We start from the raw sequence: 21,120 nt of genomic DNA, 5'->3' as shown, positions 1-21,120 counted from the left end.
TTTTCATTTATTTACTTTTTTGTTAAATTCAAATTCTTCTCTGCAGGACTTTGGGTGAACATAATAGCTTGGCTTCATTGCTTGCCCTTCTTTTCCAGTCCTTAGTTTCTAGGAAAGGACTCTCCCTCCTTGATGAAACAAATGATATTACATCTTCTGTAGAGAGAGAGTGGGAGTATGCATTTGCAATTCGGATATGTGAGCAATATTCATGCAGGATTTGGCTTCCCTCCCTTGTTCCTCTGCTTCAACTAATAGGATCTGGCAATTCATGCCAAGAAATGTTTGTGGAATTGCTATTTGCAACAGAATTTATTTTACATAAGTTAGAAGATCCAGAATTCTCATTCAAACTTCATTCAAGCGAGGATTCAGATAAAATTCAGGTTGCTGATTCTTCACTTGAAACAAACTTAATGCATAAATTTAGTATTGTTTGGAGGAAATTTTTGAATGGTCTGTGCCTCTCATTTTGCCATCATCTGGTAATTTTGCCTGCCTTTGACTCTGGAACTGCAGGGCATGCTAAACGCAACATGTCTCAGTAGTTGCTGTAATATCATATGTAGGGACCTCAGAAGCTTTCACCTTCTGTTTATTGACCTGAGATATTCTTGGTAATGTGTATGAAGGTTGAACATAGTCGTTACATCCCAACTTTTCAGTCTCATATGATAAGCAGAGTCATCTAGATTTCTTCTGGTGTAACTATGATTTTGCTGTGTTTTTATATCATCCGGTAGGTATTTGAATGAGGAGAAAGACACTGGAACATTTTTACACATGTGGACCTAGTAAAAATGATTTGATTTCTTTTGGTGCTAACCTGCAGGAAACCCTTCAAGAACTTTTGGAGCACGTTGTTTGCCTTTCACAACTAAGTGATTTGAGAAGAAAACAAATAAATGTGCCTGTCAGAGTCAGAAAGGAAATGAAAGAGTGTATGCATGCTGTTTTGAGGTCTACTACAGCTGTTATGATCCCCTCCGCATACTTCAGAGGCATCATTAGTTTGCTTTGCAATTCAGATGGAAATGTGAAAAAGAAGGTACTATTGATGTGCATAGCAATGTGAACTACACACAAACAGTATTTAGGAGTTTCTAGTGCACCCGCACACACCCCTTGGACTGTATCTCTATGTTTCTTTTTGGACTTGGATCAATAACCTGACATCTAGGGCCCTGAAAGGACATATCCAATTCTTAAATAGAAATGAAAGCATCTTCTGTTAATTTCACCGCCTCTCTTTGTTCCTTTTTTTTTAGTGTTACGGGAAAATGCAAGGAAAAAAATGATTATTGTAGGTATTTGCCTAAAAAATGTACTGAATATGTCGAACCTGTTTTATGAGTGTGGATGGGCAGGCATGCATGTGCATTATATAAGTGTTCCGTTCAAGTCCTCGCTTGTTACCTTTGTGCTAAATGGTGGACTCTTTAGTAACATATTTCACTGTGCTTGCAATCAGGCTCTTGGGCTTCTTTCTGATACATTGAAGAAGCGTGAGTCAATTAAAACAAAACACAAGGGAAGAAGAGATTCCATTGCAAGTTCAATTACTGATTGGTCCCATGTGGATGGGAGTACCCTTGACTCTTTTCAGCAGCACAAGGGAAGAAGAGATTCCATTGCAAGTTCAATTACTGATTGGTCCCATGTGGATGGGAGTACCCTTGACTCTTTTCAGCAGCACAAGGGAAGAAGAGATTCCATTGCAAGTTCAATTACTGATTGGTCCCATGTGGATGGGAGTACCCTTGACTCTTTTCAGCAGCACAAGGGAAGAAGAGATTCCATTGCAAGTTCAATTACTGATTGGTCCCATGTGGATGGGAGTACCCTTGACTCTTTTCAGCAGCACAAGGGAAGAAGAGATTCCATTGCAAGTTCAATTACTGATTGGTCCCATGTGGATGGGAGTACCCTTGACTCTTTTCAGCAGATGTGTTTGGAAATTGCTCGGCTAATTGATGATACAATGGATGACTCAGATACCTCCTTGAAACTGTCAGCAGTTTCTACACTGGAAGTTTTGGCCCATAGATTTTCTTCTAATTATTCTGTCTTCAGCATGTGCCTTCCATCTGTCACAAAAGGCATTTGTTCGAACAACTTGGCTATTTCTTCTAGCTGCCTTCGAACAACTGGTGCTCTAGTCGATGCTCTTGGGCCAAGAGCGTTTGTTCAGCTTCCTCAAATAATGGAGAACATGATAAAAACTTCTAGCAAATTCTCTGCTGTGTTGTCTCTTCCTGAAGAATCTCTTATGCTCTCTATTCTTTTTGCTTTAGAAGCTGTTGTGGACAAGCTGGGTGGTTTCCTAAATCCATATCTTGAAGATATTATACGACTCGTGGTGCATGGTCCCGAGTACACATCAGGATCAAAAATGAAACTGAGACAGAAAGCTGATGCAGTACGGAAGCTGCTTACTGAGAAGATCCCTGTAAGATTTGACAAACTCAGATATTAATGTGAATTATGATCTGTTGTTGCTCAAGTAACATCAATACTGATTTTTTCCATGCAGGTTCGACTTGCTCTTCCACCGTTGTTGAAGATGTATCCCGATACCGTGGAGGCTGGGGATTCAAGTTTGGCAGTTTTCTTTGAAATGCTTGGAAGCTTAGTTGGTACAATGGACAGATCATCTGTTGGTGGTTATAATGAAACCATTTTTGACCTCTGCTTGCGCGCTCTTGATCTTCGTCGTCAACATCCTGTTTCAATTCAAAATATTGATCTAGTTGAGAAAAGCATTGTCAATTCAATGGTTGCTCTGACAATGAAACTTACAGAGACCATGTTTAAACCGCTCTTTATTAGAAGTATTGAATGGGCTGAGTCATATGTGGAAGAAAATGACAGTAAGGACAATGTTATAGATAGGGCCATATCTTTCTATGGTCTGGTAAACAAACTTGCTGAGAATCATCGGTGAGTCAATATATACATGTTTTATTCAGGCTTTTTTCACTTTCAGTCTTGACATGGATTTCTTAGTCTTACTCTTGGTCTTGTATTATTTTTGTCTGTTGGTAGCTGAACTTTGAGCCATGGATCTCTACTTTGTCAATCAATATTTGTGCTCTAAATTATAATCATTCCAGGTCAACAACTCATATGACATCTTGACATGTTTTCATGTGTTTTTTAATCCAACTTCATGCTAAAATCATTCCTAATGTTTACTGTAATCGTAAACATGCACCTGCCTGGATGGATTTGTATGACTCTGCAACAAGTTCGTTGTTTTATCAGCTAGTGTTATAGTGAATCGGTCCTGGTCTTGGATGTTTGGCCATCTAAACATTAGGGAACTTTTAGGACTCTTTTGTTTGGTTATTGCATGCTAAGGAAATATAACTTACTTGAGTCAAGCTCTGAATGTGTTCTATAAGTGCATATTAATTAAAAATGCTATTATGAGATATGCAAATTTTCTACTTGTTTTGATGTCTCAGCACCCAATTAATTAGGTTGGGATTGAGGATTTGTTGTATCAGAATACCAGTTTTCTATAAAAGAGATGTTGAAGCAAACACCTAAATAATGTCATCTCAATTGCAGGTCTCTGTTCATTACTTACTTTGAGTACTTGCTAGAGGGTTGTGTTCGGTATCTTACCAATATTGTAAAGCCTAAAGGTGCTGGTTTGATTCAAAAGAAAAAGAAAGCTAAGATTCAGGAAGCTGGAAGTGATATAAAAGAGAACAGTGTCCTAACACTTAAAAGCTGGCATCTCAGGGCCTTGGTTATTTCAGCTTTACATAAATGCTTTTTGTTCGACACTGGGAGCCGGAAGTTTCTTGATTCGTCAAAATTTCAGGTTAGCAAATCATTAAATCTCTATCCTTTGTTTGTGCAACTTTTTCACTTGTACTTTGTTATTCTCAATACGCAAATAGATTTACCTATTTTATAACATATTATGGTTCAAGCAAATTTATTATTTATGTTTCAATTTTAATTATATCATCTTGTCAACTCGGACTTGTTTCTTGTTGAATCAAGTACCCAAAGTAATTTGAATGTGAGACTGTAATGTGGTACTATCCCCCTTCATCTATGCATCAACAAAAATTTCTTTCAAGGACTGAATTATTTTTGCATCCATTCCTTCACTGTCATTTTTTAACTGGTTTATACCTGCATGAATCTGTAGGTTCTGTTGAAACCCATTGTATCACAGCTTATAGTCGAACCACCAGCATTACTGGAAGAGCATCCAAGTATCCCATCAGTTAACGAAGTTGATGAATTGTTGATAGTTTGTATAGGTCAAATGGCAGTTACTGCAGGAACTGATCTTCTTTGGAAGCCCCTGAACCATGAGGTGATCTCTAGAACTGTTTTTTTCTTTCTTTGCATGCATTTGTGTCAATCCTCTGGGGTGGGCCTCAAATTGGATGTTTATCTGTTGACATGCTAAATGCAAGATGAGTTTTGGCCTTAATCATCTGATCCAATGGAAATATGCCTCTATATGCATACAAGCAATATTCTGAAGTATGAGGGATCTAGGAGTTCATTCGTTACCAATGAAAGAAAAATGCAGTTGCCAGTAGTTCTTTTTTACAGTTATCTAATCTTGTTTCCAATTAATTTTTTGCAAGTTTTTCCTGTTCTGGATTGCTGAATAAATCGAGTAAAACAGATCAATTGTTGTAGTTTTATTTTAGTGTTTGCTCAAAGAGGTAAAGCTATTAATGGGCTATGGTTTTATTTTCATGTCTTTTACTTGCTTCCAACCTTGCATGAACCTCGTTCTCTGACCTGCTCACATGTTTTTATACCCACCTGAGAATCTGAGCCAACCTCCCCTCCTTCCCTCCCTCATCAGAGATATATTTACTCCTTTCTTATGTCTTCCATTCAATTCAGAGTTGCCTATTTAAATTCTTCAAGCAAGCAATGAGAACCAAATTTGCTGTCACTTTGCAGGTATTGTTGCAAACTCGGAGTGACAAGATACGATCTCGAATTCTAGGACTGAGAATTGTTAAATATCTTATGGATAACCTGAAAGAAGAATATTTGGTCTTCCTGCCTGAAACCATCCCATTCCTTGGTGAATTGCTCGAGGACTTGGAGTTACCTGTTAAATCTCTGGCCCAGGATGTTCTAAAGGAAATGGAGTCCATGAGTGGTGAAAGTCTTCAGCAATATCTCTGATTTTGCTTATTCAGTGCCCAATACGATATAGTTATGCTGAGCTAATGTATGTAATGTTATGTTTCGAGGGAAAGGGCACATCACAATTTTGAATTTATAGAAGATTTAGGTCACCCATCCAGCTTAATCTTTTGCTTAGTCTACAGAGCCATGGTGTTGAGTACTTGGGGTGCAAGAAATTTGTTATCAAGCCATGGATACTTGTCTGTATCGCTGTACAAACAGCATTGCTATTATATATGGAAGCAATTCTTTTCATGTCTTTTAAAATATGGAAATACAGTGGCTGAGGAAAGTTTTGCCATGAGTTGCCCAGTGATGGTTTCCTGCAGTATTCAGGTCTTACCAGTAGTGAGAAATGCTTAACTGCCATTGTATTGAAAGTTTTATTCTGCTTCTATTTGAATGTCGCCATATCTATAACGTGATATACAGCTTAAGAAATCTGAACTGATGGGAGTTTCAGGACTTGACGGCTAGGCCGACAATTTAGCTGTGCCTTAAGTAGACTGAACTCTTTCGTAAGGGCATCGACAAATGGATGAGCTCTTTTAACTTTTAAAAAAATCCAATTGAATCACGCTACTTTTTTGTAACTATCTGCAATTTTATTTCACTGAAAAAGTAGTTGTAGCTTTCAAATTTCAAATTGAAACTTGAAACTAATACAGGTTTAGCGTTTGGAATTGTGTTTTTTATTTAAAAACATATCAAAATAGTGATTGTTTTTGTAAGCTATTACTTCCCAAAGTAGACAACAACTCACTTCATAATGAGTACTCGTTCTTAACTTCTAATAAATAAGGAAATAACAGTTTCATCTTAAGCATTCCTTTCCATGCCTACTTAAGGCCAACCCGGGAAAGTCATCGAACACAGTAAACGATAGATATCCAAGATTGCACTCCATACTTTTTAGTTACACCTCGTCTTTTTTTGTTTCTTTTTTTCCGGCTTCATTTTTAGCAGGGTGCCGAATGCGAATTCGTGGAGCCTAGGTGGCGCAGCAAGATTTTTGTTAATGGTGGATACCATGCTAACTTCAAGGCTAAGCCCAGAATTACTCACTTCATTCATGCGAGTAATCAACAGTGCTCCACTACTGATAACAATACTTACCTATCGCTAGTAATCATCAGTGTTGAAACCATTTTGACTTGTGCCTGCAACCATCTCCATCTTCTCTAGTTTTTTTTTTTCCTTTTCAGAGTGAAAGTTATTTACCACTAAAGTTAATTGGTATTGCAGTAGACTGGTATCGTGCTATGTAACAGTTCAAAACTTTTTGTTAATATAGATTTAAAAAAAAAAATGTTTGGACTCAAAAAAATAAATAACATGTCTTAATATAATATGTCATTGTATTTGTATTTAAAAAATAAATTATTCAATATATAGTCTCAGTATTTAAATTTTGAATTCATGTTAAAAAAATATTGTAGCTAAAAAACATGTTAGCAAAACTTTAATATTTTTTTACATTAAAAAAAAATAAATTAACTTGACATATAGCGTGCTTCATTTTAAAGCAAGCAATAGTATAGTTCCAAAGCTATTTAAGAATAGATACTAGGATTCCAGTGACCTAGTCAAGATCATAGTTTAACTCAAATGAGTTAAAAACCGGTTTGACATAAAAAAAATTCTTTCATGCAATATCATTTTAATAATAATAATAAAAACTTAAAATGATACCGTTTAGCCAGCGTTTCTTACTACGTCATGGACCGGATTAGTTTAGTAAACTTTGCTTGTGACAAAATACCCCTTTACAGCCCAAATACAACATGCTGCCGTTTTCAACCATGGTAGCGTTGGGTCCACCTTTGATCTCTTATCTTGGAAGGGTTTATGAATGAATTAGGCCGTTTAGACTAAACAGTTTAGTAACAGCGCTGAAATCGAACAAAAAAAAAAAAAAAAACACAGATACTCGGAAAAGTATCAAAAGAAAAATCAAAAGAAAGTTAATTGGTTCATACAGAGGAAAGGAGCTAAAAAATGTTAGCAAGATGCAGCAGAGCAGCTTCTTCTCATTTCTTTCATCAACTCAGAAACAACAACAACAGTAAAGATGCTGCCTTTAAACTTATTTCACACCAAAGCTATGCCAAGGCTGCCACAGCGGCAGCAATGGCAGCTTCTCCAATTCTCTCGTCACAGAAGGTTTTCCCAAGCAATTCAGTGGTATGTATGAGATTCTAATGCTAACCCATTTTTGGGTTTCCTTTAATTTGTTGACCGTCTTAAGCTTTTTATGATTTTGTGATCATGGGTTTTTGTGTATTGTATTTGATTTGGGCGTGCGTTTCACTTGGTAACGTTTGCATCTTTGCTAATGTCAAGAAAAGTTTTGATTTTGTTCACGATTGATTTCTATCCAGTTCAAATGATACAAGAATGAAAATGGGGCTGCGGGATTGAAGTTATTGTGAATGATATCAAGTTAGCGTATTGATGGGGATTGATGTGTTGTTTTTCTTAAACAGGTGAATTTGGATAAAATGTTTCGGTCTAAGCCTTGTTCTTTGGCTTTGGCTGCGGACTCTCCACTCAGAATCGAAGAGCCAGAGTATGAGGGAATTAGGCGTTTTGTGCTCAAGTTGTTGCTATTTTATAGTAAACAAAGTAAGTCTATTCGAGGAGCTAATGTGGTGTACCGACGAATTGTGTCACAAGTAGATAGACCTGCCATTTATGAAGGTGAGAAAATTCTCATGCTCTTGTTTACTTTAAGACATTTAGAATTCGGGCTATACATTTCAATTATGTGGTGTATAGAATTTACTATCCTCCTTTTTTCATGCAGTATTCAACTTGGAGAAGACATTTAAGATGACATTCTCATTGCTTGTGCTCCACATGTGGCTTTGCTTACGTAGATTGAAACAAGAGGGAAAAGAAGGTGTTGAATTCGGGCAATACATATACGAGATTTACAATCATGATGTGGAGCTGAGAGTATCTAAAGCAGGGGTACAGTGTCTATTTAATTTGCGTTTCATATCATTGCATTGTTAATGTTATCCTGTTGCCTCGAAAGATTATCTTTTTACCTGGCTATCTTATGAAACTTTCAGAAATTTCATGTTGAAAACATGAGTAAATAAGCCTTTTGCTTTCTGTCATCTGATGGTCAAAGTAACCATCAGTCATCATATGCTACTAGATCCTTGATGTCATCTTCTCCTATGCAGTGAAAACCACACAAAATTGTTCTGAATTGTGCATGCTTTTGAAAGTGGAGACCATGTCACTACGTGTCCCATTGTTAGAATGCCACTCCAGTTCCTAAGTAAAACCCAAAGTTATTTACTGCTTTTCATACATTGCCCTTCAACGTGTAGGATGGGAAGCTCTGCCTATGGTTGTGGTTTTTGGGTTATGGGTGACTGTTAATGCAAATGACTCATGAAGTAATCAAAACCCTTCTGCTCGTTGTTTATGCCCATTTGTAATGGCAGGTTAACTTGCTTCTGACCAAATGGATGAAAGAATTGGAGAAAATATTATATGGAAATATTGTTGCTTATGACGCTGCCATGCTTCCTGAGGCTAAACCGGATGAGCTTCCAAAGGTGATATGGAGGTAAGACCGCCATCAGAACTTGGTGAAGGCTTTTCATTGAAAATTATCAATAGTATTGTAGAATGACTTGGGTATGTTCTGTGCTAGAATCCTTATGTTTCTATCTTCCAATGAAAATCTTGTAATTTGTAAATGGCCATTCGAGAGATCCTCAAATCATCTCAATATTATGCATTCCAATTGTTTATGATACTGCTTATGTTTGAGTCTAGACTGGGTTGATCTTTGGCCAGGGTGCTGTAACTTGTGCTGAGCTCAAGCTGTTCTAAACAATGTCCCGACTACCTCCTTGCCCCTTGTGTTTGGTACTTGCACCTTATGTTAATCAGCTTCATGGCCTTAGTTTTTTCTCACGAGTTTGATACTGGTGGTGATTGATGATAATTTGGGGAAAAGTATTCTTTATTTTGAAAGTACTACTATCTGGTTAGGATACTGCTTATGTTTGAGGTCAGAATGGGACTAATTTTAATGGTAATTTGTGGAAAAGTATCCCTATATTTTGGAAGTTTTGTTTTCTTCTTCCTGTCAACAAACAATGACTTGTAGTGGTCAATAGTTTAAAAAATGAACTGGTCGCTGGGAAAAGATATTACCTAAGGACGAGGAGCTCTTTATTATTATATTTTCATATTTGGGTCTTTAATTTTTTGTAGTGCTTTGGTTAATTGTTATCAACTTTCCAAGATGGATAAGGTTTAACTCTTTTATAAAGAAGAGAAATGTCTAGTAATGCCACACACAAGATGACCTCTTTCATCCCTTATGTGAGCAGAAAGAATCAATTCCTGCTTTTCAAGTTCAGAAAACTATTAGGCTTTATGTTTGAATATTTTCCTCCTAAGAGACCGATTTTTATATGAATGTAAACTATGAAAAATGAATGTGCTTGGATTAGGTAATATGCAATATTTATATATATATATATTAAAGCATAAAAAAGACTCAAGATGAAGAAAGGTGATGATAATTAATGCATTTGAGCTGTGTCTCGCAGGAATGTCTTTTCAGATGATGGTACAACTGAGCCAGATGATACTGCATCACAGGCTATCCAGGCATATTCTCATCTCTGCTCTTTCATTGTGATAAGACTAGATGAATTGTGTGATTTTCTTGCCCTGAGTTTTTAGGTATTCCTTGAGAATAGAAGCCACCAAACAACCATAAGTAGTGATTTTCCATATTTGTGACTGTCAAAGTTGTTTATCACTATGGGAATGAAGTATGGTGAAATATAATTCAAAGTAATAATAAGAAATAGAAGGCTACCATCAAAAGCATGGGAGCATGAGAAGAGATTACTTAATTCTTTCTCTTTTCATCAAAACACCTTAGGGTAGCATAAACAAAGCCATAATATCCTGGTAGCTTTATCATAAATATTATTCTAAAACCGTCTAAAGGCATTAATTAGTAGTATAATTATGAGTTTTTCTTATCGTAAAATAGTTAATGTATTGAAGGCATATATTTATTTTTATTTTTTATTTTTTTCTACGCAATACAATTTACATGTAATTTAACATTTATCTCCTTTTGAAAGTTTAGTATTAAACAGCTTGTTACTGTACTAATATTAAATCCTATTGATTTGTTTAAAAAAATAATCAAAGCATTGAATCATCAATTATTTTTAATAAATAATTCTTCTTCAAATGTGTAATTTACTCTTTATTATTAACAAATTTTTTAATAAAAATTAGCTTACTGTGCATGATCATGAATGTGAGAGCTAAATAATGGCATGCTAAGCAATGGATCGAGTTCTGTTGTTCTTTTTAAAAATATATATATTTATGTCTTATTTTTATAAAAATTTTATTGAAAAGAAAGTATACTTTCAGATTTGAATTGCTAGAACTTACCAGATAAATTTAGAAAGAACTGAACATTGGTAAAGTCAATATGAAATTTAAAGTACAAAAATTGTATTTAGTAATTTACTAACAATATCAGTGTCTTTATACTCTGATTCTCTATGCATTAAGGTGTAATAAATTCTATTTTTTTCCTATTCCATCAAATAAAATTATCAAGATATTTTCCCCTCTTCACATTATTCATATATTGATTTGAACAACAATTTTATGCAATGCCTGGGTTAAAATCCAGATTTTTCAGTTTATTGAATGAGTTGTTGTCATCTATCCTGGACCATACTTTGCCCAGCATTTTGGCACACGTCCATCAGTATAAAATGATGGTTATGAAAGAGTTCATTTGTACGAGAAGCTCTATTTGTACAACATTTTCTTTTAAAATCTTTATCTGAAGGTTTTTATTTTTTCAATGAATGCAAAGAGAAACTAATTAATTTGTTGATAACTGCAGGCAATGGCCAGGTATGTGCGCCATGAAGCTAGTTGTCTTTCCTTAACTGGTACTTTCACTGATATGATTTGATTACTTATGTCATTTTGTTGGGGCATATTATAGATCATAAAGTTAATTTATGTGCTTTGCTATATGGAAGAACATGTGTTGGCCAAATTAAATATTTGGTGAGAAACATGCCTGGGAAGATGGAAAATTTTTCAGGAAAGAGGGATGGATTTTCATGCTAACTCTAGATTGCCAAAAAAGTTTACTTTTGTTTGCAAGAATCTTGAAACTGCTGATATACTCAGTGGTTCGCTAAGTTGAGCATCGGCTTGGCATAGTTTGAACTCTTGAGAACCTCCAAATAATTTTGGTATCACAAGCATGCTCGACACGCACACATTCACAGTTCTCATCAATCCATTTGGATATATTGGATTGGCGCTTTGTTCAAAAGCTGTGTTACCTTTATTGTCATACACCAGGTGACTAGCTTTGACCACGATTGGCGCTTTGTTCAAAAGCTGTGTTACTTTTATTGTCATACACCAGGTGAACCATAGGCCCTCCAACTTGCATGTTGTTTCAGCATCGTAGTTTGTGAACTTTTGATTTATTTTAATTCTAATATAAATATAAATGCAAATGCAATTTCTTGTCACATCTTTTGTCGGGGGCTTGTACATCCCAGTTTTTGAATGTGATCCTATTAAGATTCGCGGTAAACTAGTGGAATGGGGGTTTGTATTTGTAACATATTTTTCTCTCTGTGCCTTTTGACTAAGTTGTTAAATTGATTGAGCAGACAAAGAAGCAATGTTTTCTGGGAATTTCATGTTCACATCCTTGGAGAACCTGTCATCTCATGCAAGAAGATAAAATGGAAGAGGCCAGGGAAGTCCTGTTGGAGATTCTGGTGTTACAAGAAGTTTTTGTGGAAAGAAACAAAGGATGTTTTTAGCGCATCTCAAGCATTACAAGGCAGAAGCTATGAAAGCCATGTTGAAGTTGATTATTTCATCACCTTTATCGCTGATTTTTGTTACTCGTTAATAATTTTAGAACGAATGCATTTCATATATAAGATGGGATCTTAATCCTGCGTAGAAGCTACCGTTTAGCTAAATATTCATGGTGAAGTCTCTGTATTTCGATATCTTTGAAATAAAAAGAACTAGAATTGTGAGGTTACTAATGATGTGTAACGTGGATATCAAAAGAAAAGAAGAATTTCTTTCCATTTTTTTTTTTTTCATCTTTTTCACACAAGATAGGAAAGGAAATCTTTGGAGAGTTTTCTGAAAACAGCAGGTACCAAAAAAGAAAAGTGCTGGATAACTAGTACAGTTCCAAAAAAAAAAGTGCGTTGTTTTCACTTTAATTGAAGAAAACTAAATTGTATTAAGCTGTAATACGAGTACAAATGAAAAAAATTTGGTAAAGGTTTAAAGACATTAAATACATTATTGTTCTTAAATACGAAGAAATTTAAAAATGTTTAGGGATTAAGAAGATACTTTTTTTTTTTAATTTTAGAATGGATATTTAAAAATCTTTTACAACGCTACGTGCTACGTTTTTATTTTATTTTCTCCTTGGGTGGTGTATATTGGCTAGGATTTGTTTTATTTTATTTTATTCTATTCTTTTTTTTCTAAAGTTTTAATGTCATCGATGGAGTTAATATGTTGAACGATGCAAATAGATTGAATATGATGATTCAGTGGCTGCGTGGACAGAACAGTAGTAGCTGGCAGGATTTTAGTCTATTTTAAAAATCCCATATTTTATAAAAGAGAAACACACAATCATTAGCGAGCATGAGTGAACAATCAGCAGCACAAGCATCCTCCTCTGCTTGCCAAAAATTGTTCCTTTTTAAAAACATATGTCAAAACAATATCGTAGTATATTAATAATTCGCCAAAATAATTAACGTTATATTCTCTCGGTGGGACCCGGATTGGCTGTGAAACACGATGATTAATGGGCCTCGTCTCTTGACAGGATAACGATGGTCTAGGATACCATGTGAGTAACAGTTATTTTTTTATTTTCAAATAATTTAAAGAAAAAGATCAATTTTTTTATAGATATTTTTAAAATTCAAAAAAAATTTACTTACAGTGAAAATAAGACAATGTAAGATTCTGAAAATTTAATTATAATCTAAAATAATAATATCCTAAAATATAATTTATATTATTTTATAATTCTAAACCTTATAAAAAAATTATCTTGATCAATTTTTTTATAGATATTTTTAAAATTCAAAAAAAATTTACTTACAGTGAAAATAAGACAATGTAAGATTCTGAAAATTTAATTATAATCTAAAATAATAATATCCTAAAATATAATTTATATTATTTTATAATATATTTTTTTAAACAAAAATTTTCTATATTTGGTAGAAATTCACTTATTTTTTAATTTTATAAAATAAATAAAAATAATATAATTGGAATTAATAATCATTTATCATCAAAATTCTAAACCTTATAAAAAATTATTTTACGAAGGAGTTAATATGTTGAACGATGCAAATAGATTGAACATGATGATTCAGTGGCTGTGTGGACAGAACACCAGTAGTAGCTGGCAGGATTTTAGTCTATTTTAAAAATCCCATATTTTATAAAAGAAAAACACACAATCATTAGCGAGCATGAGTGAACAATCAGCAGCACAAGCATCCTCCTCTGCTTGCCAAAAATTGTTCCTTTTTAAAAACATATGTCAAAACAATATCGTAGTATATTAATAATTCGCCAAAATAATTAACGTTATATTCTCTCGGTGGGCCCCGGATTGGCTGTGAAACACGATGATTAATGGGCCTCGTCTCTTGACAGGATAACGATGGTCTAGGATACCATGTGAGTAACAGTTATTTTTTTATTTTCAAATAATTTAAAGAAAAAGATCAATTTTTTTATAGATATTTTTAAAATTCAAAAAAAATTTACTTACAGTGAAAATAAGACAATGTAAGATTCTGAAAATTTAATTATAATCTAAAATAATAATATCCTAAAATATAATTTATATTATTTTATAATATATTTTTTTAAACAAAAATTTTCTATATTTGGTAGAAATTCACTTATTTTTTAATTTTATAAAATAAATAAAAATAATATAATTGGAATTAATAATCATTTATCATCAAAATTCTAAACCTTATAAAAAATTATTTTATTTTATAATTTAAATTATTAAATAAAATTTTAAAATATAATTTATATTAAAAGACATCGTTATAAAAATTTTATAGACGGAAGTCCATATCAGTAACGGACACACTTTGTACGCAAGCAAAGCAACCAAACTAGACAGAAGAAAGGAGGAGAGGGCAGTGGCGTGAAAAGGGAGGAAAGCATAGCTTAAAGTGTCGGCGAACGTTCTGGTTGAGACTTCTCGAAGAGAAAAGGAGAGGGTAACTGGTGGTCAGATAGAGGAGGAGGATGCCCCCATCTAAAACCATACCCTCTCTCTCTTGCAGATTGCTCCTCCAAGAATGAAAAATTGCTCAAAATCACCACCAGTTTTGTATATTTGTAGTTAATTATGCATCTTGTTGTAGTTTATCAACAGTTTACACAGCTTGAGGGGACAAAATTAACTTGTTGATGTGCATAAACGATAATTTCTTCGAATCCATGCAAATCAAACTGGCTACAGTGATCCATCTACAATATTATTTTTTTAATTAGCATGGATGTCCGGCCAGATCTATCTATAGTATTGCTTGTACACTAGAATAGTTTGCCCGTTATCGGGTGTAGCTCAATTATTATTAATTTTACATGTTATAAATTTTAAAATTATTAAAGATTTATTTAATTATTAATCTTAAAATCCTGAAAAATTAATTGAGATGTAAATAAAATAAACCGGACACCTTTAATTAAAAATAAAAAGTGATCTGTCCGCTTAGAACAGGGAGAGGAATTGGGGTTACTTACCATCGTTAGTTGGGTGGCATCTTTTCATTCACCAACACTAAAAAATTACGATCAAAACCAATCCCCACTTTGCAAACAATTATGAAGTCTCCTCTCTTTCCCAATATTGGAGGTGATATAGATAATTTTAATTAATGAGTCGGTTCGTTTTTAGATTTAAAAATTTTAATTTATTTTAAAGTAATATTTTTTATTTTTTTAGGATTTAAAAATTTTAATTTATTTTAAAGTAGTATTTTTTATTTTTTTAGATTATTTAAAAATAATTTTTTAAAAATTAAAAAATATTTTATGGATTAATAAATACCATGTGAACTGGTTGAAGTTCTTGGAAAGCAAATTCCATTACCAAACTCTACTTTCTTCTTTTTGTGGGTTTTTTGGGGCCCACTGTCTAGAGTGAGAAAGAAAGAAATACACCACAGATTTAGCTGTTAGAAACACAGCGGTGGACAGACAGGCTGTCCTTGTCTAGTAGCGGACTGGTCACCCTCACAACCACATTTAATAAATTCAATAAATATAATTCCGTACTTAAAAATGTTAGCAAAAACGTGGAATAAAAATAAAAATAAAACCCCAACCCAACCCAAGTTTCTCACATGATATGATACTGCTTGACTCTCCACCGTCATCAGTCTCCGCTGGACACCATTCATAAGATCCTCCTGCATCCCACGCTCCATCACTCCTCCTCACACTTGAGAAAGAGAGAGAGTAACGCAGCCCGCATTTTCTTTTTGGCAATACAGTGTCGGTGGAGCTTCGAGTTCTCTGCCTTTTTGTTTTTGTTTTCTTGAATTGAGGGAGAATCAAAGGTAAGGTAATTTACTAAATCAATACAAGAAGAAAGGGTGAGATCTTAAGAATATGTACGGAAGAGATCCATGGGGAGGACCCCTGGAGATAAATGCAGCAGATTCAGCAACAGATGATGACAGGAGCAGGAACTTGAATGACTTAGACAGGGCAGCTCTGTCAAGGCCATTGGATGAGACTCAGCAGAGTTGGTTGCTGGGTCCAGCTGAGCAAAAGAAGAAGAAGAAATATGTGGATCTGGGCTGTATCATTGTTAGTCGCAAGATCTTTGTGTGGACTGTTGGGAGTATCGTTGCTGCCGGTCTATTGGTTGGTCTTATTACTCTTATTGTTAAAACTGTGCCTCGCCATCATCACTCTCATGCTCCAGCTGATAACTACACTCTTGCTCTGCATAAGGCACTCATGTTCTTCAATGCTCAAAGATGTATGTTTCTTTTCCTTTTCCTTTTTTTTAATCCTGATCTGATCTGATCTGATTTCGGTTAGTTGATGTCTGCGTGCCTCTTGAATTCATTTATTTGTTAAATCTGGAAGAAAAATTCATTTCCTAGCTAGGAGGAGGAGAGGCTTTTTCAATGGGTCTAGGATTATGCCTGCTTAAGGAACATGCATCATCAATCTTAACAAACCCAGATCATGAATTTACTTAATTTTACTATATTCAGATCATCCATATTCAGGAAAGTAGACAATCTTTCTTTCTTTTTAGTTAGTTTGAATGTGATCCCGTAGATCATGAATTATTCAAGAAGATCGTTAACTTGCACGGATTCAGATCATTAATTTCGGTTACTGTTGCTGCTGTTATTGATAATGATCATAAATTCAAAGAAATAAATAATCTTGATTTTGTTTATGTTTGTGTATTTTGATGGAAAATTGCAGCGGGAAAGCTTCCCAAACATAATAACGTGTCATGGAGGGGAAGCTCGTGTTTGAGCGATGGGAAAGGTAAACAAGGTAGTTTTTACAAAGATCTGGTGGGTGGATATTATGATGCTGGGGATGCCATCAAGTTTCACTTCCCTGCTTCTTTTGCGATGACAATGTTGAGCTGGAGTGTTATAGAATATAGTGCGAAATATGAAGCTGCTGGTGAGCTTAACCATGTCAAAGAACTTATAAAGTGGGGAGCTGACTACTTTCTGAAGACATTTAATAGTACTGCTGATACCATCGACAGAATAGTTGCACAGGTGAATTAACTTCTCTCATTTTATATAAACATAGATGTAATGTATCTGGACTGAATTTATTTCATAACTCGCGTTCACTTTAATGTTGATGATGCTTGATTTTGCAAAGAAAACATTATCTTGCTTGGTGCACTTCATGGAGGTTAGGGCTTTTCTCAATCTTTCTAACTTACTGAGCAAGTTCTTGTCTGATGGTTTCTCCTTGAAAAATCAACTTCTGCTTATGCATAGAAAATTTCCTGCTTATCCTTGAATGCTAAAGTGGAGATTGTTTATAGCTACTGCATTGGCCATCATCGCATTATAATCTTGTTAGTTAATTAGTTTAAGATGCTTAAAACAATGCGTGCCAGTCATCAAATTATTTTTGTTATCTTTGTTTGTGGATCTTCTGTATGGTATATGGCCTGACATTTTGATTTCCACTCCCTGACAGGTTGGCTCGGGGGATACTTCTGGTGGGAGTACCACTCCAAACGATCATTATTGCTGGATGCGTCCTGAGGACATTGATTACGACAGACCTGTAACTGAATGCAGCTCCTGCTCTGATCTTGCTGCAGAAATGGCTGCTGCCTTAGCTTCTGCATCTATCGTTTTCAAAGATAACAAGGCGTACTCTCAGAAGCTTGTTCATGGTGCCAAAACTCTCTTTAAATTTTCGAGGGACCAGCGAGGTAGATACAGTGCAGGTGGTTCAGAAGCCGCCATTTTCTATAATTCAACTAGTTACTGGGATGAATTTATTTGGGGTGGAGCTTGGCTATATTATGCAACTGGAAATAATTCCTATCTTCAGCTTGCTACAATGCCTGGCTTAGCCAAGCATGCTGGTGCATTTTGGGGAGGGCCAGACTATGGTGTGCTTAGCTGGGACAACAAGCTTGCCGGTGCTCAGGTTAGTGAAGCTTTTTATCTATATTCTATCATGCTTTACCTAGCCATGCAATTAACTTTCCTTTGGGATGTTATTAATTTTACGATGCCTCTATTCTTGCTTTGAATTTATTAAAATATCTTATATTGTTTCTGTATAATATACACACATGTTGAGCTTCTTTAGGAGTTGATATATTCTAGATTTTGAAAGCTACTGAAATTTAAGTTAGCTATGCATATGTATGGGTTTTATTTGATACTTGTTAGAGAGTAATTTAAAACAATTCGTGGGGCCTTACTCAAGCTTGATCTCAAGATATAATTTATATTATTTTCAAACACCCTCTCAAGTGAGATCTTTTTGGACTTGAAACTTGCAAAGGTTCACAATCCCATGTGCTATTAATAGAGGAAAGAATGGGGTCCTGTGCTATTAATAGAAGAAAGAATGGGGTCCTACGATTTGAACTCAGGATCTTTTGGTCAATTAGGCTTAACTATCTCAATCCAATAGCTTAAATTATTAGGCGTATCCTTGAAATATGACACTCAAGTAAGAATTATGGGCTCCTCTAAGTACTTGTTTTGCTACTAACAAAGTGATATCTTATTCCAAGTTATCCATATTCAACAAAATTTGGCCCAGGGTATGTATGTGGCTTTTATTATTATTAGTATTATTATTTTTCAAAATTCTAAAATTGTATCTATACTTGTAAATTTATCTCTTGCCTTTTCTTCGTTGTACTCTTTTCTACTTTCTTGATTATTTCACGATTCATTTGTTTGAAACCTAATGAATTGCCATTGACATTTTGCCCAAATGTTGAATTGTCAACAATAATCTCCCATTAGGGTGTTGTTGACATTTTTGTGCTTCTACTTTTACTGTTAAATCATATTGTGGCTAGCTTGCAATTAGTTAGCTTTGAAATTTATGGTATCTTTCCTGATGATTAAATTTTGTTATGTGTGATAGCTACTTTTGAGCCGCCTAAGATTGTTCTTGAGCCCTGGTTATCCATATGAAGAAATACTGAGGACATTTCACAACCAGACCAGTATAATCATGTGCTCGTATCTGCCAATTTTCACAAAGTTTAATAGAACAAAAGGTAAACCATCTCTCATATGACTAGCCTGATAGTGTTTAAGGTGGATGGATTAATTTTGGGATCCCAGTCTAACTGTGTTGATGATGTCCTATAGGAGGCTTGATCGAGTTAAACCATGGGAGGCCGCAGCCCCTTCAGTATGTCGTCAACGCTGCCTTCCTAGCAACCCTATTTAGTGATTATCTTGAAGCTGCTGATACACCTGGATGGTATTGTGGACCAAATTTCTACTCTACTGATGTGTTGCGTGATTTTGCCAAGACTCAAGTATGTTAAGCCCAATTTAATTTGATGTTCTATAGTAGATATTTTCATAATTTTGGTGGTTTATAACTTCATTTTTGCTTTGTTATTGTGATAGATTGATTACATCCTGGGCAAAAATCCTCGTAAAATGAGCTATATTGTGGGTTTTGGCAATCATTACCCAAAACATCTCCACCATAGAGGTGCATCTATCCCTAAGAACAAGGTCAGGTATAACTGTAAAGGAGGATGGAAATGGAGGGACACCTCGAAGCCAAACCCAAATACACTTGTTGGAGCCATGGTTGCTGGCCCTGACAGGCATGATGGTTTCCATGATGTTCGCTCCAACTATAATTATACAGAGCCAACGATTGCTGGAAATGCAGGATTAGTTGCAGCACTTGTGGCCTTGTCTGGTGACAAAACTACTGGGATTGACAAGAACACCATATTCTCTGCAGTTCCCCCAATGTTTCCAACTCCTCCACCACCACCAGCACCTTGGAAACCATGAGATGCCACAGCTGATTATCTGTGTGGCTTCTTGGTGAGATGATTTTTCTGCAATAGAGTTTGGACTTGGAACATCTTGGGAGGTAAAGATGGTGCTACTTAAGGAAGGAGGATGGTCATAGGAAAGACTACAATGCATAAGTTTGTGAAGATGACTGGGTATACGTGCTTGGGAACTTGGACGATCATCAAGAAATTGATATTTTGTACCCGAGATGTCTGTCTGATTTTGTGATATACCTAGTATATGTGTATGATATGTAACGTTGTATTCTTTGGGGAAAAAAATGTGAATTCAACAGTTCAAAGACTGATTAACAATAAATTCGATTAAATGTTGTAACATATCTTATTACTGGATTTGCAATTCCCATATCTAATTGTTATCCGTGGATATGTGGATTCAGTTTTGTACATTCTGTGCATGTTTTGGTTGGAACATTTACCACCAAGTGTTGCCCACGTCATTTTGATGATTTCCATGACCAATGCCCTGTGAATTTGTCTCTTCCCCCCAGTGTGCAATCAAATTTATGCTTCGAAGAAGACTATTTCAGTATATGTGCGGCATCTGCCGTATGTAGCTTCTACTAAAAACGAGATAATCAGTGTTCATTGACATTGATCTGCTATTGAGTTAAAGAATCTGATGAGGCCATAGCCACCACTTTGAAGTGTGCTAACAGCAAAATTGGAACCTTCTTCACGTGACGAACGTGAGATGCATACTCCAGGAGAATCCTTCTAGAACTTCTGTAGTTCTGATTAGTCCTTAGCCAATCTCAGAATGTACTTCTACTATCCCATTCTCGCAATCTTTTCATGTTCCAGGCAACTTTCAAATTCCTTTTCCAGACTCTCAGGAAACACGGACTTTGGAGGATGAGCCCATATCTCCGCAGTACACACCGACATGGGTGGTTGCTGCTGTCTGCTTTGTTCTTGCTCTCGCCACCATTTTGCTGACCGCGTTCTTCATAAACTGGGAAAGGTTTGTTACATTTGTACGTATCTTTTACACTTGAGCTACGTAAATATTTTGGTTCAGTTTTTCTTCCTTCAATATTTAATTTTTTTGGTTCCAAAATTGAGCATCCTCAGCTATCTATGTTTAAGCTATTCTTTTAAAAACTTCATATTTGGACCAAAACCGAAACTGAAGTGAAGATAAATTTAAAGTCATACACTGCCACTGATTGCAGAAATGAATGTGCGAAATGATGCAGGTATCGTACACTGCGCATAAAAAAAGTTATTGCTTCTGAACCTGTATCTTTTCTTCCTCTCCA

The 21,120-nt window shown here is 35.2% G+C and overlaps 3 protein-coding genes and 1 long non-coding RNA gene across 5 annotated transcripts in view; 3 read left to right on the top strand and 1 right to left on the bottom strand.

Annotated features, from left to right (window-relative positions):
* Positions 1-5,450, top strand: part of LOC105124156 (uncharacterized protein At3g06530-like) — a 20,427-nt gene extending 14,977 nt beyond the window's left edge. The window contains exons 33-41 of the mRNA XM_011024049.1: positions 47-386; positions 833-1,048; positions 1,472-1,569; positions 1,654-1,842; positions 1,927-2,449; positions 2,534-2,940; positions 3,574-3,832; positions 4,169-4,339; positions 4,948-5,450. Of these exons, the coding sequence (XP_011022351.1) occupies positions 47-386; positions 833-1,048; positions 1,472-1,569; positions 1,654-1,842; positions 1,927-2,449; positions 2,534-2,940; positions 3,574-3,832; positions 4,169-4,339; positions 4,948-5,178 (2,434 nt within the window). The 3' untranslated portion in view covers positions 5,179-5,450. The remainder of the gene's footprint in view (positions 1-46; positions 387-832; positions 1,049-1,471; positions 1,570-1,653; positions 1,843-1,926; positions 2,450-2,533; positions 2,941-3,573; positions 3,833-4,168; positions 4,340-4,947) is intronic.
* Positions 2,599-21,120, bottom strand: LOC105124160 (uncharacterized). Its single transcript, XR_842010.1, has 3 exons — positions 19,844-21,120; positions 12,650-12,653; positions 2,599-2,610 (listed from the first exon to the last, which is right to left on the bottom strand). It is a non-coding gene; the product is annotated as an uncharacterized LOC105124160 (long non-coding RNA).
* LOC105124157 (ubiquinol-cytochrome-c reductase complex assembly factor 1-like) lies at positions 7,050-12,332 on the top strand. 2 transcript variants are annotated; one of them, XM_011024050.1, is made up of 7 exons: positions 7,050-7,365; positions 7,668-7,881; positions 7,988-8,154; positions 8,643-8,767; positions 9,765-9,825; positions 11,102-11,112; positions 11,895-12,332. In XM_011024050.1, the coding sequence occupies exons 1-7, from the start codon at positions 7,180-7,182 to the stop codon at positions 12,184-12,186; spliced, it is 1,056 nt and encodes a 351-aa protein (XP_011022352.1). In that variant the 5' UTR covers positions 7,050-7,179; the 3' UTR covers positions 12,187-12,332. The 2 variants fall into 2 exon arrangements, with proteins under 2 accessions (XP_011022352.1, XP_011022353.1); XM_011024051.1 differs by having other exon boundaries at positions 7,052-7,365; positions 11,102-11,150.
* LOC105124159 (endoglucanase 25-like) lies at positions 15,622-20,211 on the top strand. Its single transcript, XM_011024052.1, has 6 exons — positions 15,622-16,303; positions 16,765-17,075; positions 17,512-17,973; positions 18,934-19,069; positions 19,164-19,336; positions 19,431-20,211. Exons 1-6 carry the CDS (start codon positions 15,928-15,930, stop codon positions 19,830-19,832), a joined length of 1,860 nt encoding a protein of 619 aa, XP_011022354.1. The 5' UTR covers positions 15,622-15,927; the 3' UTR covers positions 19,833-20,211.

This window comes from Populus euphratica, unplaced genomic scaffold (assembly GCF_000495115.2).
Source record: "Populus euphratica unplaced genomic scaffold, PopEup_1.0 scaffold4.1, whole genome shotgun sequence".
Taxonomy (NCBI): domain Eukaryota; kingdom Viridiplantae; phylum Streptophyta; class Magnoliopsida; order Malpighiales; family Salicaceae; genus Populus; species Populus euphratica.
The sequence above is the reverse complement of the archived record's forward strand: the minus strand, read 5'-3'. Positions and strand labels throughout refer to the sequence as shown.